This window comes from Schistocerca serialis, chromosome 4, assembly GCF_023864345.2.
Source record: "Schistocerca serialis cubense isolate TAMUIC-IGC-003099 chromosome 4, iqSchSeri2.2, whole genome shotgun sequence".
In the NCBI taxonomy this organism is placed as follows: Eukaryota; Metazoa; Arthropoda; class Insecta; order Orthoptera; family Acrididae; genus Schistocerca; species Schistocerca serialis.
The window spans coordinates 241881377-241897300 of record NC_064641.1 but is presented as its reverse complement, the minus strand read 5'-3'; the positions used below and the strand labels follow the sequence as shown (position 1 = coordinate 241897300).

At 42.7% G+C, this 15924-nt stretch overlaps 1 protein-coding gene across 1 annotated transcript in view; it reads left to right on the top strand.

Moving 5' to 3' along the window:
• Window positions 1-6887, top strand: part of LOC126473822 (major royal jelly protein 1-like) — an 86428-nt gene extending 79541 nt beyond the window's left edge. The window contains exons 5-6 of the mRNA XM_050101139.1: window positions 1748-2056; window positions 6050-6887. Coding sequence (XP_049957096.1) covers window positions 1748-2056; window positions 6050-6370 — 630 coding nt within the window. The 3' untranslated portion in view covers window positions 6371-6887. The remainder of the gene's footprint in view (window positions 1-1747; window positions 2057-6049) is intronic.
• Window positions 6888-15924: the final 9037 nt, after the last annotated feature.

Here is a 15924-nt window from a genome sequence, read left to right as displayed (position 1 = left end):
GCGGGGCATGTCATCGACAGTTCCTGTCTCTCTGTACCTCCTCCGTGTCCAGACAACATCGCCTTGCTTCACTCCCTTGTTGAGAGCCCTTCCTGCGGATGCGATCGAACCGCCGTATTGACCGTCTAGGCATGGTTGAACTACAGACAACACGGACCGTGGTGGAATGTCGGACCCCCTCCGTCTAATAGGCGCTGCTCATGCATGGCTGTTTACATCTTTGGGCGGGTTTAGTAACAAGTCTGAACTGTCAAAGGGACTGTGTATGTGATACAATATCCACAGTCAACGTCGATCTTCAGGAGTTCTGGGAGCGGGGTGATGCAAAACGTTTTTCATGTGCGTAGGTAGTGAGAATTCTCGTCCATCCCTTCTGCCACTACCGGTCAGTTTTAAAGAACTGTGACAATAGATCACTTGACTGCGTCTTTTTGTGCAATCAGCTACTAGAGGTGCGAACGACCTCACATCTACATCTACATTTATACTCCGCAAGCGACCGAACGGTGTGTGGCGGAGGGCACTTTACGTGCCACTGTCATTACCTCCCTTTCCTGTTCCAGTCGCGTTTAGTTCGCGGGAAGAACGATTGTCGGAAAGCCTCGGTGCGCACTCGAATCTCTCTAATTTTACATTCGTGATCTCCTCGAGAGGTATAAGTAGGGTGAAGCAATATATTCGATAACTCATCCAGAAACGCACCCTCTCGAAGCCTGGGCAGCAAGCTACACCGCAATGCAGAGCGCCTGTCTTTCAGAGTCTGCCACTCGAGTTTGATAAACATCTCCGTAACGCTATCACGCTTACCAGATAACCCTGTGACGAAACGTGCCGCTCTTCTTTGGATCTTCTTTATCTCCTCTGTCAACCCGAGCTGGTGCGGATCTCACATTGATGAGCAATAGTCAAGTAGAGGTCGAACGAGTGTTTTGTAATCCACCTCCTTTGTTGATGGACTACATTTTCTAAGGACTCTCCCAATGAATCTCAACCTGGCACCCGCCTTACCAACAATTAATTTTATATTATCATTCCCCTTCAAATCGTTCCACTCGCATACTCCCAGATATTTTACAGAAGTAAGGGCTACCAGTGTTTGTTCCGCTATCATATAATCATACAATAAAGGATCCTTCTTTCTATGTATTCGCAATACACTACATTTGTCTATGTTAAGGGTCAGTTGCCACACCCTGCACCAAGTGCCTATCCGCTGCAGATCTTCCTGCATTTCGCTGCAATTTTCTAACCAGCGAACGATATGCAGCGCTGATAGCACGATTCTGCCGAACTGAAGAGACTTGAGAAAACCGTAAAATGCGATACCGCGGTATTCAATAAAATGTTCGCTGTTCCGGGTACTTCCGAGGAGGACGAAGCAAAGCGGAGACAGACCGGCTCTTGAGCAGCACGCGGCCCGCACACGCTGCACACTGGAAGTTTGGCACGCCGTGGCCGCCCTTGCTTTCTGTGGTATGTTGATTTACTCTAGTAGACGGCAGTTCTTTCTCTGATACGCAGACCTAGAGGCAGGTCCACAAACATTACTTAAATAACATCAGCGGATGTGGCAAATTCACTCGCGTCAAGAAGTAGAAATGCACGCTGCACAAGCTCCTCGAACAATTTCTGTGTATGTGTATGTAATTAAAAAAAAAATCTCATGTTTTATTATTCCAACTATAATTTCTTATGAGAAACACCGGTCTTGACGAGCATTCAGCCGTTTCGGTAATGTGCTTGACAGGTGGAGGTGCTGAGGGGCGGAAGGCGAGTAGCCTACTCGGCCGACGTGACGGGTTTCGCCCTCGCGGTGACGGACCTGGACAGCGGGCGGACGCACCGCGTCTACAGCCAGTACTACTACCCCACTCCCGGCCTGGGCGTCACCACCATCGGCGGCGTGCGCTCCTACCTCATGGACGGCTTGTTCGCCTTGGCAGTCGCCGACGGCAACTTCTACTCCTGGGCGTTCGCCAGCAACACCCTCAACAAGGTTGCCACCCGCGTGCTGAGGAACGCCACAGACGAGCAGATACTGGACCTCACCGTTGAGGTATCTTCACCCTCTGAGTTGACATTGTTGTGGAGCTAAAGCCACATGCAGTAACACTCCTCCTTGCCTCTGTGTACTCCACAAGTTTCGAAACCTAACTACACACATATCATAAACGTCTGAAATCACTCGTTCTGCTGAGCCTCCACTATAAGGATGTAACACTACACGGAACAACTAACGAAAACCCCAGGCAGTCAGAAGTACTCACGAATATTTGCGTGCGACACATCTGACGTATACCATCTGTGTCGCGTGTCCAGTTAAGATGGTTGACTCACATTTTCTTTGTCTAATTCATCAGAAATTCAGTACGCATACACGCCACTATGTCGCATTAGAGGTATCTGTAATCGCACCGTAATAGCAACCAAGTTATTACTTGAGTTGTATCTCAATTATATACTTACTTCCGCGCGGGATTAGCCGAGCGGTCTGAGGCGCTGCGGTCATGGAATGTGCGGCTGATCCTCGCGGAGGTTCGAGTCCTCCCTCGGGCATGGGTGTGTGTGTTTGTCCTTAGGATTATTTAGGTTAAGTAGTGTGTAAGCTTAGGGACTGATGACCTTAGCAGTTAAGTCCCATAAGATTTCACACACATTTTTTATTTACTTACTTCCTTCTTTCAGGCTTAGCCTATTAGTCTGCTCCGACCACACTTTTCCTGCAATCTTCATGAGTCGAACAATATCTCTTCTTCGCGTAAGATGATATCAAGGGTAAACTTTGCAGTTCTTATGTTCTCCATTCTAAATATGAGGCTTCATCAGTTCCCTTGTTTTGGAATATTCCATCATTCAACAAAGACATATTGAACTACCGCCTTACCCTTTCCTTGTCATAGTCTGCCCCGATCCCGCTAAAGAAAGGAGGAGGAGCAACACCTTGTTAAAGTAAAATAAAGCCTTTGTTGACCCAATCCGGGTGATGGTAGCTCCTGAGGACCTCTCGCTAGCGATACCGTGAAGACTTCAAGGGCAAAGAAGGCGGGGATGATGGCCGTCGGAACTGACACGTGAAGCATGATGGAGCACTGCTTTACCTGGCAGTACAAAACTGATGGAGCAGAGATGTCTAGGTATAGCGAAGGCAACTCTCCTATGTGAAGTTTACCCTGGCAGAAAAGTCCGTAGTCCTCCAGGTTGGGGGTTGAGCGAAGGGCAGGTATTCATTCTACGTAAAATGAATTTCCCTGATAAACCTCAGGTCCAGCACAATGAGGTGACGAAAGTCATGAGATAGCGATATGCACATATACTTATGGCGGTAGAACAGCGCACACAAAGTATCAAACGGCAACGCATTGGCAAACCTGTCATTTGCGCTCGGGTAATTCGTGTGAATAGTTTTCCGAAGTGATTATACCGGCACGACTAGCTTTAACAGATTTTGAACGCAGAATGGTAGTTGGAGCCAGACGCATAGGACATTCCATGTCACAAATCGTCAGGCAATTCAGTCAGGGTCAAGAGTGTGTCGAGATTGTCAGATTTCAAGCTTAACCTCTTCCCAGGGACTACGCAGTGACCATCGGCCTTCATTTAACAACCGAGAGCAGTGGTGTTTACATAGAGCTGTCAGTGCAAACAAACGAACAACATTGCGGAAAATAACCGCAGAAATCAACGTGGGACGTACGACGAACGCATCAGTTTGGACAGTAAGGCAATGTTTGACATTAATGTGCTACGTCAGCAGTCGACCGGCGCGAGTGCCTTTGCTAAGAGCACGACATCATCTGCTGCGGCTTTCCTCGGCTCTTGGTCATATTGTTTGGACCCTAGACTACTAGAAAACTGTGGCCTGGACAGACCAGTCGCGATTTCAGTTGATAAAAGCTGATGATAAGAGTATGGGGCAGACCCCACAGAGCCATAGATTCAAGTTTTCAACAAGGCACTGTACAAGGTGTTGGTGGCTCCATAATGGTGTATGCTGTCGTCGCATGGAATGGAGTGGTCCTCTTGTCCAATTGAACCGATCATTGACTGGAAATGGTTATGTTCAGCTACTTGGAGACCACTTGTGGCCGGCCGGGGTGGCCAAGCGGTTAAAGGCGCTACAGTCTGGAGCCGCGCGACCGCTACGGTCGCAGGTTCGAATCCTGCCACGGGCAAGGATGTGTGTGATGTCCTTAGGTTAGTTAGGTTTAAGTAGTTCTAAGTTATAGGGGACTGATGATATTAGAAGTTAAGTCCCATAGTGCTCAGAGCCATTTGAACCATTTTGAACCACTTGTGACAACTGATGGATTTCATCTTACCAAACAAAGACGTAATTTTTACTGCTAACAATGCGCAGTGTCGCAACATTCTGGAGAGTTCGAGCGACTGATTTGGCTAAACAGCTCGTCCGACATTAATCACATAGAACATTTATGGGACAAAAACAAGAGGTCAGTTCGGGAACAAAATCCTGCACCGACAACACTTTCGCATTTATGGACAGGTTTAGAGGCATCGAAATTCAGTTTCTCTGCAGGGGACTTACAACAACTTGTTGAGTCCACCCCACGTCGAGTTGCTGCACTGCACCGGAAAAAATGAGGTCCGACATGATATTACTGTGTATCTCATTACTTCTGTCATCTCAGTGAAGGACTTCATTAGTGTCACATTATGTAACCCTACGGACACACTGACAACATCATTACACATTTTCAGTCCGTTAGATTTATGTACAAGGGTAATTAAAAAAAGTAGAGGCATTCTATAAAAAGAAAGCTTTTAACACAAAGTATCTATGCAAGTAAAATGATTTCTCCTCAGACTCTTCCTAAACTTGTGTTCAGTTCGTCCATATTTTTTACAGGGTTCCCAAGTCCATCCTGGAAGGATCTGCAGCTTACAACTTGCTAATTAGATGTAAACCTGATTGACGCAGGTGCTCCCCTATCACCAAAAAGGTGAAAATAGCTAGAAACTAGATGAGGACTCACGGCGGGTGCTCCATCAGCTCAAAACCCAGGGGTTGAATACGGGGGATCATTTTCTCAGCTTTATGGGGGCGGTCATCACCCCGGGGCGAAATCTCACCTCCTGGAAGCTTCCCTCTCATATCTTTTTTTATTTTGGGTTTCACATATCACAGTAGCTTACAGCAACTGTCATTATTCACTGTTGACCTCTGTGCAGTGCACGTTTAATATCTAAAACCGCTTTCTTCATCAACATTCCTGCACAAGTTTGGCCTTTTTAGCATCTTTGCTGCAGGCGAAACTGGATGTTTACACACCATGCTCTAACAATCTGTGTTTCGCGGTAACGGACCTATGTGGCCTCGACGGTTACTATGCGAATGAGAAAGTGTTTACCCTCCTCCACAAAGGGCTTCAAATGTAAGTTCGACATTTCGAAACCTATCGTGTTTGTGGAATGAATTATAACTCTATAGCCGAGTATGCCAGCAATTTTTTTTTTCGTAATCGCGTGGCGGTCGACGTACATAAAAAGCCACAAACTTTTGCGTTGGTTTAGAGATTAATGGGATAGTGCAGGTGCTGAACAGTGGCTAATGTGCAGTTAATAACCACTGTTATCATTTCTGGCAAGGCGGTCATCACGAACCATAGCTCACTTGTTTCGACGTTCCTGTCCGTTGTGGAAGTGGGTAACCTGTTCGGCATTTCTTCATTGGCAGAAATGCGTCCACTTGCAAAAACGATTTACCCATTTGTAAAATTTCATTAACTGGGACAAGCTGCATTCTACGAATGCTCTCTGTAGTGTTAGTCCCTTCAGAGTTTAGAAAACGAATCACTCCCAACATATGTTCCGTGACGCATACATATGACGCAGCATTCGTAGTAAAATGTACCGAAATCACTGCGAACAGAGCTGTTTACTGAACCAACAGAGCTAATACACAAGATCAACAGTGACACGGTTGTGTCAGTGCTGTGAACTTATGGAGCATAAGTAAGGTGGCATTACTTATTTACTTGCCTTTTCACGTACAAGATGCAACGTTTGCCTTCGTCTGCGTGTTGGACAGACGCTGGTGCCAGGGCAGAGGGCGGGCCCAGCGGGTGCGTTGGCCATCGACGCCTCCGGGAGGCGGATGTTCTTCGGCATCGCGGAGCAGGAGGCACTCTACTGCTGGGACACCAGGAAGCCCTACATGCAGGTCTTCTTCCGCCAGCTCGCCCAGAACACCGAGCGCCTCCAGTTCTTCAGCAGCGTCAAGGTGCTGCACTCCGACGACAAGTTGCTTGTCGTCACCGACCGCTACAACAAGTTCGGCCAGGGCATTGTCGACCAGCAATCGGTCAATTACCGTGTGATGTCCCTGAACATCAGCCATCTAAACTGCTAGGTAAACTACGCTGTCGACAACGGACCTCTTCTTCTGCCGCTTCTGAACAATCGTCGCAGTATTTCCAATTAAAATGATGCCAGAATAAACACATTTTGTCAATGTTTCAGTATGTCTCTCAAAAAAGAAATATTAATCAGATGCTACGAGAGGTTATATATGTATAATGAATTCCACATAAAATGCGTAATTGCAGTGCAGTAATTTGACGGTCTATATTTCAATACAAAGATCTCGGCCTGGTTTGTTGACCTGTCATGGAGTTCACGGGCTCCTAAACGCAAGATGAGTAAAATTGTTTTCTCGTCTGAGAACAATCAATTTTGCGCTGTCTGTTGTTATAAAAGAGAGAGAGAGAGGGGGGGGGGGGGAGGAATGGAACATGGAAACAATCAAGAACGAAAGGAAACCATTATTATTTATGATCAAAACAGGACATAGGTTTACTTTGCGTGTTCCTGTATTGTGAAATGTATTCAAAATATCTATCTGCTTCATTAAAAAAGTAACATCTATAGATGCACTGTAATTTTTTTTTCCAAAGGTGACAGTTAATTTTTCATTTTCAACATATTAGGAAAATATTTCACTAGACTTTTCTACGTTGATAGCTTCCCTGGAATATGTTGCACCCTATAGACAACGAATCTGATGTCAGTATACTGTACAGAATGCAAGCCATGTTTGGCGGTAAACAAATTTACACGCGAGATCGATACCATATATAAAGAAATTACGATAGCGTGACAATGATTGTATTGTAAGAAAAATGTCAGAAGTAAAACATAATCCATTGTGTCGATTTTACTGCTTTCAACTTTGATGTTAACAGTCACACTTGAACAAAGCAAATCGTATTCCACTAGAGGCGATACCCAAACTTTAGTCAATAGAGAAGCCTTGAGTTTAATTGTGACTAGTGGTACATGAGCTCACTGTTAAGTTCAGTGGACAGCATCTAAACTGGAAGACACAGCTATGGAACAGGTGAAACACTTACAGACTATGTTGTTAAATTACGAGTAACGAAAAGGAGACAAAATTACAGAGGATCAGTGAACAACCTATGCAAGCAGGCTGTGTCAGATTGATGTTGAGAAAGTGGAGAAATTTATGGGAGTTAAAAGATAATTATTAAATATATAACTCTGGAGTACTTAAAATTTTAATCTTACGACAGGACTCTATACGAGAAGTAAGCATTACATGGGACAAGGAATGAACGAAATATTAAACATAGTGGAACTGCAATGACATTAGCCAAAGAAGAAAATTGTCCCAAAACGAACGAAATTTTTGTATCCGGTAATAACATAAGAATTTACAGAAAACACTTAATTGCTAATATCTTGTTGTAAGGAACCCAGTTTATGATCAACCACAAAATATCATTTAGCACTCGAATGTCCGTCACACAGTTTATTGTCGCAGTATCGTTATGTTCATTATTTCTATGGCGCCTTTAAATAATACCGGCGTTTCTTAAGAGTGACTCAGTTTCGCCGTGAAAGCCACCAGTTGTATTTCATTGGAAAGTACGCGTGCTTCATACTTCACAAATTCTCCCTAAAAAGAAGCCATGTGATCACACAAAATGAATTGCAGATAACGGAAACTACAGGATTTTCGTTACATTTGGAGGACTCAGTATACTGTAGTTGGAAAAGCCACTGCTGATAGGTATTTGTAAGAACTGTATCATAATACATCTCAAATATGTGGGATGTATACCTGTCGATACCAAATGCGGCCGATCATTGAACGTTTCACCTTGTTGAAGAGTTGAACAATGAGCAATCATCAGGGGACATAGAAAAAACGTGATTAATGTTTCTTCATATCAGTTAGAAAGTTCCAAAAACCATTTACCACCAGAGATTTTGCGAGCATCATTAGCCCCTTTGCGTAGCTATCATGGCTACTGTACGGATAAAACTCACCTAATCATTGGCAGAGATGTATACAAATAATAATTCTTTTCGTGCTTCATCAGCGAATTACGCGGAAGATTAAATCTTAATACATGGTGTAACGTAAGTGCCATACTCGTTATCTCTATATGTGATACAGGTAAAGATGTAGACGTCAATGCAGATCATAAAATATTCTAGGAGATTTATAACGGGCGTTTCGAGAAACCAGCCAGCTAGGTAATTATGTCGATATTTATCACGCTACGCATCAGGTTGCGTCATCCTGTTGAAAAACATCTTCAGAAGTCACATTACGAAAATGAGGCCTCGAAACTCTGTTTACATATAGTGGCGCTGTTCTCCGTTCACTGGCATCGCATTCTGGGCTTCGTTTTCAAAGCCGTGTGATGTAGTATTCATCAGCGTGGCAACGCCTTCTGCGTGGAGGAAGTCATGAATTTTACAATATTAGTAAAAACCTAATTTACGTCTCACCAAAGGTGATTTTCATGATGAAACAGTTCCACTTTCTCTGAGTTTCAAGTACACAGTTCAAAAATTATAGGCACTTATTGTAATCTACCTGGTTGACGTCTTTAGTCAACCGCTTCTTACAGGCAACAAGCTATTTATGTTACAAAATATATTGGAGAAATATTTTCTCCCGTAAATCCCAATTGAAGATATCGTTTCGGAAGTTGAACATATCGAAATGAATACATAATAAATATTTTACAAGCGATCTAACATAGTCGACAGAAGATAACGAAGTGGTCCTCAACAGTGTGGAACGAGTAAAAAGTTAATCTTCATTTTCATCGACTATACAGTTACAAATTTATATAATGTCCCAGTAATCGTCACAGCCACTCACGAAATTACTTCAGGCAAGTTACCACATATCAGTTGTCTGTAAGAAGTATGAGGGTTAGAACTTGAATAGTGGCAACTATTTATTCACAACCGATACAAAAGAGTTACATGTTTGCACCTGTTACTGTCCTTCAAAGTAGTACCAGCGTTGTGTAGAATCCATTGCCAGCGATGTGGAAGGCGAAGTATACCGTTAGCAGAGCCTGTTCTGTTAATGGTGCGAATGTCGAATCTCTGGAACAGTTCTGAAGCGAATGCCACAAAGTGGCTCCTTCACCTTCGGAATCAAATCAAAGTCACTAGGACTTAAGTCGGGGGAGTATGGTGGATGGTACTGTACTTCCCCGTCCCGTCGACCGAACAGAGCAGCCACAGCTTGCGCTGTATGCGGCCGCGCATTGTCGTGCCACTGTTCTGTACGGCAATGCCGATTCCCCGCACGCCTCTTGAAGACCTTGATGACACTGTCCTGCAGTACGACCTCTGGCACATTCAATCTTGATGCAACTCCGTTGTTTCTGGTTCGAAAACATAGTGACACCGTTATGTTAGACCGCTCACTCACAAGTGACAGTGTTTCCCTCGATTGCTCGGAGGTTAGGTAGGTACGTCAAGAACGTGTGCTATCAGCGACAATAGCAGATTCCATTGCATAGTGTCTCCACAGCAGTGTTGCCACTATTTAAGTTCCAACCTACGTATATTTGAACGAGGTGCTAGGGAGATCGAACGTTACCGCCAAGTCGTAAGTGGAGTAGAAGTAGCAATCAGTCAGCCCGAAAGGCTGTTTACGTGGTGAAAAAATACAGTTTGTGGTGGCACGAGAAATTATTTAAAATGGGAAATTTTTGAGGATCAAAGTAACTGCGCTTAAGTCTTGCGTGAACGGTTCTGATTCATAGCACCTGTTTTGTGAGCCGATTGGTCGTATAAGTAAAGGGATGTATTATCTAATACAAATTTTAGTAATAAATGAAGATTCTCCGAAGTAGTACGTAGTATAGATATTATTTGGATTTGTATAGGCCATTCTTCAATTCACACAACACATAATTCGTATTTTAAACTTTTGGTCTGGGAAAACAATGAAATAGGTTGAGGATATCCCAAAATATAGCAGCATATGACATTATGGAATGGAAAAAGCGAAGTATGCCAACAGTTCTTTTCGACTATTACATTCGCCTTGCAAATAATAATTCATTAAGGCGTGTCAGCAGTTATGTGTTATGTTCACCTCATTTTAATATGCTATAATGCTAAAATTCTAAAATGAGGTCATTAGCATCCCTCATCCTTAGTTCCTCGTTATATTTATTAGTATAGAGATTTCTCCCAGCTTTCTGAATGACGTACAGGATATTTCTTCAAAATGTGATGAGAATGAATCAATTATAAACCTAGTATTAAAACCCCCGTCAATTTCAGTGGCAGCTCTTTGTAAAGCTACACTCGAATTGCTATGTATTGTAACATTTGAATTATTCAAAAATAAAACAAAATGAACATATGGCAATGTATCTCAATAAAGATCGTTAATGTAAACATGAATAATAATATAAAATTAAAACTACCTTCAGCTATCGAAATTTTGAATGTAAATTATTTATTTAGGCGACCAGTTTCGGCGTTTCACTATGCAACTTCATGCCCTTGTGCAAAGACAACAACAATAACGTGTTAGCTACATAATGAATACAATAATAAAATGGGCGCTGTAGAATTTAAGAAATCAATTTACACAGTAGTAACACGTAGTAAACATTTAACAAAAACCAAACTGCACAGGGTGTGAAGTCAAAGTCAGTGATAAATTGAAGAATAAAGCGAGAGGAACGTTGCACACTGTACGAATATAAATTAGGAAATAATATATATATGCCACTTATTAGTAACGTGAACCTATTAATCGGATGTCATTCATAGGTAAATATAGTGTCACATATCGACAAACAACTAGAAGTAATGCTGTATATTGATATAGAAACAAAAATTTAACGTTACGTCAAAACAAGTATCAATCACAGTTTCGTATGGTTCTACCTATTCAATAAAAACATTTTTTATGAAACAAACTGTAAAGTTAACGTAATACACCTTAACGAATTCCCACGTTGTATGAAGTATTAAGAGGTCATAATCAGCATTGCTAAGAAACGGGAAGTCTGCTGGTAGGCAGGAGTGTGGCTAGGTGATATATCGAAATGTTAACTATGAAGTAAGTTTAAAGAAATGACATGGAATTTATACTCAGTAAATCAGAAAAATATTCCATTCAATCAGAAAACCAAAGACACCTATGAGACATGTAGCCCTTATACAGGGTAAAACAGAGGATAGTGTGACCTATGACCAGTAAAACAGATGGCAAAGTGGATCAAAGATTTTAAAAAAACTCCATTTGTCGCGGGCAGTGGAAGAGGGGGGGGGGGGGGGGGCAGGGTGACCTCAAGACGATAATGAGGGCAAAAGCTATGGCGTGATTATCCACAGATGTGCTACAGAACATGCAATTATCTATGCCTTAATTTAGCCAAAACATGTATGCAAAACTTCAAAAAATGTTAGTGATGGTGGGCAACCGCCTGTATATGATAGATGTAAAAATATATATAAATTCATACAACTACTTCATATAAAATAAAGAATTATGTAGAAACGTCTGTATGTCATGCAGTGAAACAGAATGCAAGGGAACAGTCAAGGCGGTAATGAGGGCAACCAATGCATCATATGTTTCCCAAATATGTCAAACAATCAGTTCTAAGACAAAAACCGTGTCAGGGTATAGTACGAAATGTGTAACAACCCAGTCGGTAGCAGGCCGCGGTGGTCTCGCGGTTCTAGGCGCGCAGTCCGGAACAGCGCGACTGCTACGGTCGCAGGTTCGAATCCTGCCTCGGGCATGGATGTGTGTGATGTCCTTAGGTTAGTTAGGTTTAAGTAGTTCTAAGTTCTAGGGGACTAATGACCACAGCTGTTAAGTCCCATAGTGCTCAGAGCCATTTGAACCATTTTTTGAACCCAGTCGGTAGCTTCAAGAGCTGGTGGTTAAATGGGAATGTGGGTGTCAAGGAATATACCAGAAGCACTATTCGAGTAGTACAAGGCATAATAAGTACAGGTGCGTAGTCGAAAACAACATACCCACATAACTTAATAAAGGAGGAGACGCGTGGAAACAAACACACGTCGTATATTACGAAGTCAGCCTAAGGAGGAAACAGCGCACTACATCAGTACCATACGGCAACAAATGTAGTGTAGCAGCTACCATGGTTACACGTCAAAGAATGAAAGTAAGCGAGTAAGTAGGTAAAGACAGAGTTAACTTACGTCATAAGAGACTTCTGAAAATCGGAAAGGTACTAAAAGGAAATATAAGACATTTGTGGTACACCCTCAATAGTAAAACGGCGCGGTTGTAGTGCACCTTAGAAAAATGAAGTCAGTAATCAAGAAATAAATCTGTGTGAAGAAATATTCCTGTGTGTACTGACGACGAGTAAAACAATATCAAGTGTAGTTACACACCCTGCGTAGTAAGTGAAATTTCTAGAAAAAAATATAACACTCACAACCTACAGTTATCTATCGCTCGTAAATTTGTTCACGTATATTCAGTCCACATGAAAGCACTGCATAATATCAGTGTTAAGTCATAACCAAGAAACAGTGTTAACGTATTCTGATATACAGACAAACAGGGATGCAATGTAGAACCTCACTGTAATTATAAATTAATTAAACTATTAGATATTTAAAAGTTTTTAAATATGTTGTACTTTAGTCTGTAAACCACAAATGGGAATCTAAGTCTCTGTACTTTATGCAGACCAGAGACTTTGAAACTTCTTTATTTAAATGTGTGTGTCTGTACTTAAATTTCTGAATGACTGAGAAGGTGAAACTACTACGTTATTTGATACTGAAACAGCTGAGTAAAACTGAACGTACTGAGACTACTTTCTCTTTACTTTTTCTTGTCATCTCAACACCGACCCACAATATTCTAGCGCAACGCAACCCGACTGCCCAAAAAAAAATTACAACCTGACTTCAAATAATTAATTCAAAAGAATGGCCCTGACTAAATAGAAATCTTAAAAATAACCTATCATTTCATTAAGCATTTACCTCACAAAAATCTTCATTACGCGAACTAATGCAATACAGCGAGCGTCAATACTGCCAGCTAAATAAAAGATTCTTACTACTTAAGTCACTAACTGCGAATAGGCACGTGGTTAACAAAGGAAAGATTTTGTTGCAAACCAAATAATGTATTTCTTACCCTAATAATGTGACATCCAGTTCAAGCATGAATATAAATCGTCATTGACATACAGTGCAAAGATATATATCACGAATAATTTTCAATCTCCAAGTCGGATACTTCCAGATCGTTAGCCTACACTAACACTTCAGACCTCTACCCTCCATCAGTGCTAACTTTTCCCATTTAACATCGATCACTGCTGGCTGTTCACCACCGACTGCCCAACAGTACTTCCATCCCTGCTGGCGACTAACTTCCAACGCCGGCTGGGGTGGCCCAGCGGTTCTAGGCGCTACAGTCTGGAACTGGGCGACCGCTACGGTCGCAGATTCGAATCCTGCCTCGGGTATGGATGTGTGTGATGTCCTTAGGTTAGTTAGGTTTAAATAGTTCTAAGTTATAGGGGACTGATGGCCTCAGAAGTTAAGTCCCATAGTGCTCAGAGCCATTTGAACCCTTTAACTTCCAACAACGAGTACAACCAGCCACACCGTCTCTTACAAAGAAAGCGCAGTTAGGGTTCCAATGCCAAGCGCTACACAGCGCTGCCAACACAGAAGCAGCCCACTTACACCTTGAACAGGAACGATCTTGTAATGGAGGGATCCCATGAATGTTATAGTCTAATCTGATGACGACTGACAATTCAGAGGTCTTTCGTTTTAACATCTGTGGTTACTGTTAGGGAGAAATGCCTTGAACTATCTGATACCAATGCCTGTAATTCTATAATAATTCGCTTATAAGGGTATAGTGTTTACAAGAGTAAATTATATTTCACAAGTTTACAGGAAATAAAAGTACGCAGTAATTTACATAACGAATAAAACATGGATGGTCATAAAGTCTAAGTTTAGATGCGCATTTATATAAAATGCACGAATGTTTATGATCAATCTATGTACACTTTTTCACCACACTTGAACATGGCCTTCGTCCAGTTTGAACCATAGTTTCCATCATTGAAGAACAGACCTGAATACATTGTGGGACATATCTTGTGAAATAGCCGATGCTGCAACACAGATTCGGGCTCTCGAATCCTGGAGCTCCCTTTTCTTTGTTTTGTACGCCCAAGCGAAGATAAACAGGCGATGGCCACAGTCTTGTTGAACCTTTGCCTATCCATCTTCAAAATGGTTCAAATGGCTCTGAGCACTATGGGACTTAACTGCACTGGCCATCAGTCCCCTAGAACTTAGAACTAGTTAAACCTAACTAACCTAAGGACATCACACACATCCATGCCCGAGGCAGCATTCGAACTTGTGACCGTAGCGGTCGCGCGGTTCCAGACTGTAGCGCCTAGAACCGCTCGGTCACTCTGGCCTTCGCCTATCCATCTGTCTCGATTCTTCTTCTGAGTTACTGCCTTACTAGCTTTTCCAAGGCCGTAGCGTCTACAATCGATATGAAAATCAGGTTAAATCGCCGTGAGCATTGAGGCACCGACGCACCAGGTTGAAGACCCCCGTCTGGTAAGACATCATGTTCTGCTGCATGAAGACGTCCGTAACTGCCTTCTGCACATCCTCATCCGACGGTAATCAACGACCCGTCAATGCTTTTTTCAAGGGGCTTCTGGAGTGATGATCGGATGCGAGAGATCAAGACTATAGGGTGGGTGCTCGACTGTCTCCCAGTTGAGTTCTCGTAACTTTTGCGTTGCGACATTTGCGATATGGGATCGTGAGTTATTACGAAGCAGCAGCAACCCTGGTCTTACCAATCCACAACGGTGGTTTTCGTCTGCCATACTGGTCCAAATACATTCTTCATTCTCCGGTGGATGTCTTCCGGTGTTTGTCGTTCCCCAGCCAAGAAACGAATAACAGCTCTTGTCTTGTTTAGACGCGTTTGATAGTAATGTCGCCACATTTCATGTTTCCGCATATACTGCGTACTCGCCAGAAAGACTTGAATACCACACTGATGCCTTGCCTATAAGTCGGTGCCTATATACCCACATTGGACTCACGCTACGTCTATACACGCTGCAGCAACGCCCTCAAATGGAAACTTTTCGATCGTCTCTCATAAAATGAGGGGTATTCCATCATGTTAGAGCACAACAGTGTCAGCAATGCCTTCTTGCTAAAGCTGTGGTTCGAGGTATCGCTCCAGTATATGAAGGTTAACGTTTCCTGTAATCGTCTCCTCTAAGAAAAATGGACTATAAATTGTAGTCTTTGTGAAACCAAGCCACACGTTCTCTTGTGCTGTATCTCTTTGCCACTCAGCAGCAGGGTGAGGTGCTTCGTTACCATTGAGGCGGCAGTTACTTTTGTTAATATTCCGCAGATGTGGACTGTGGCCTCGTCAGTTAACAAAATATGACCCGTGAGGTGTTTGTTGTGTGCACCGTCCATCAAATCGTAAAACGCAGTTCGGCGAGCCGCATAATCTTTGTAGACTAATTTGCGAAGCATCTGCGTCGCTTTTTTCTTTAGAGTAATTGTACAGTTTTCGAAATCGTTCCTTCCGGCACG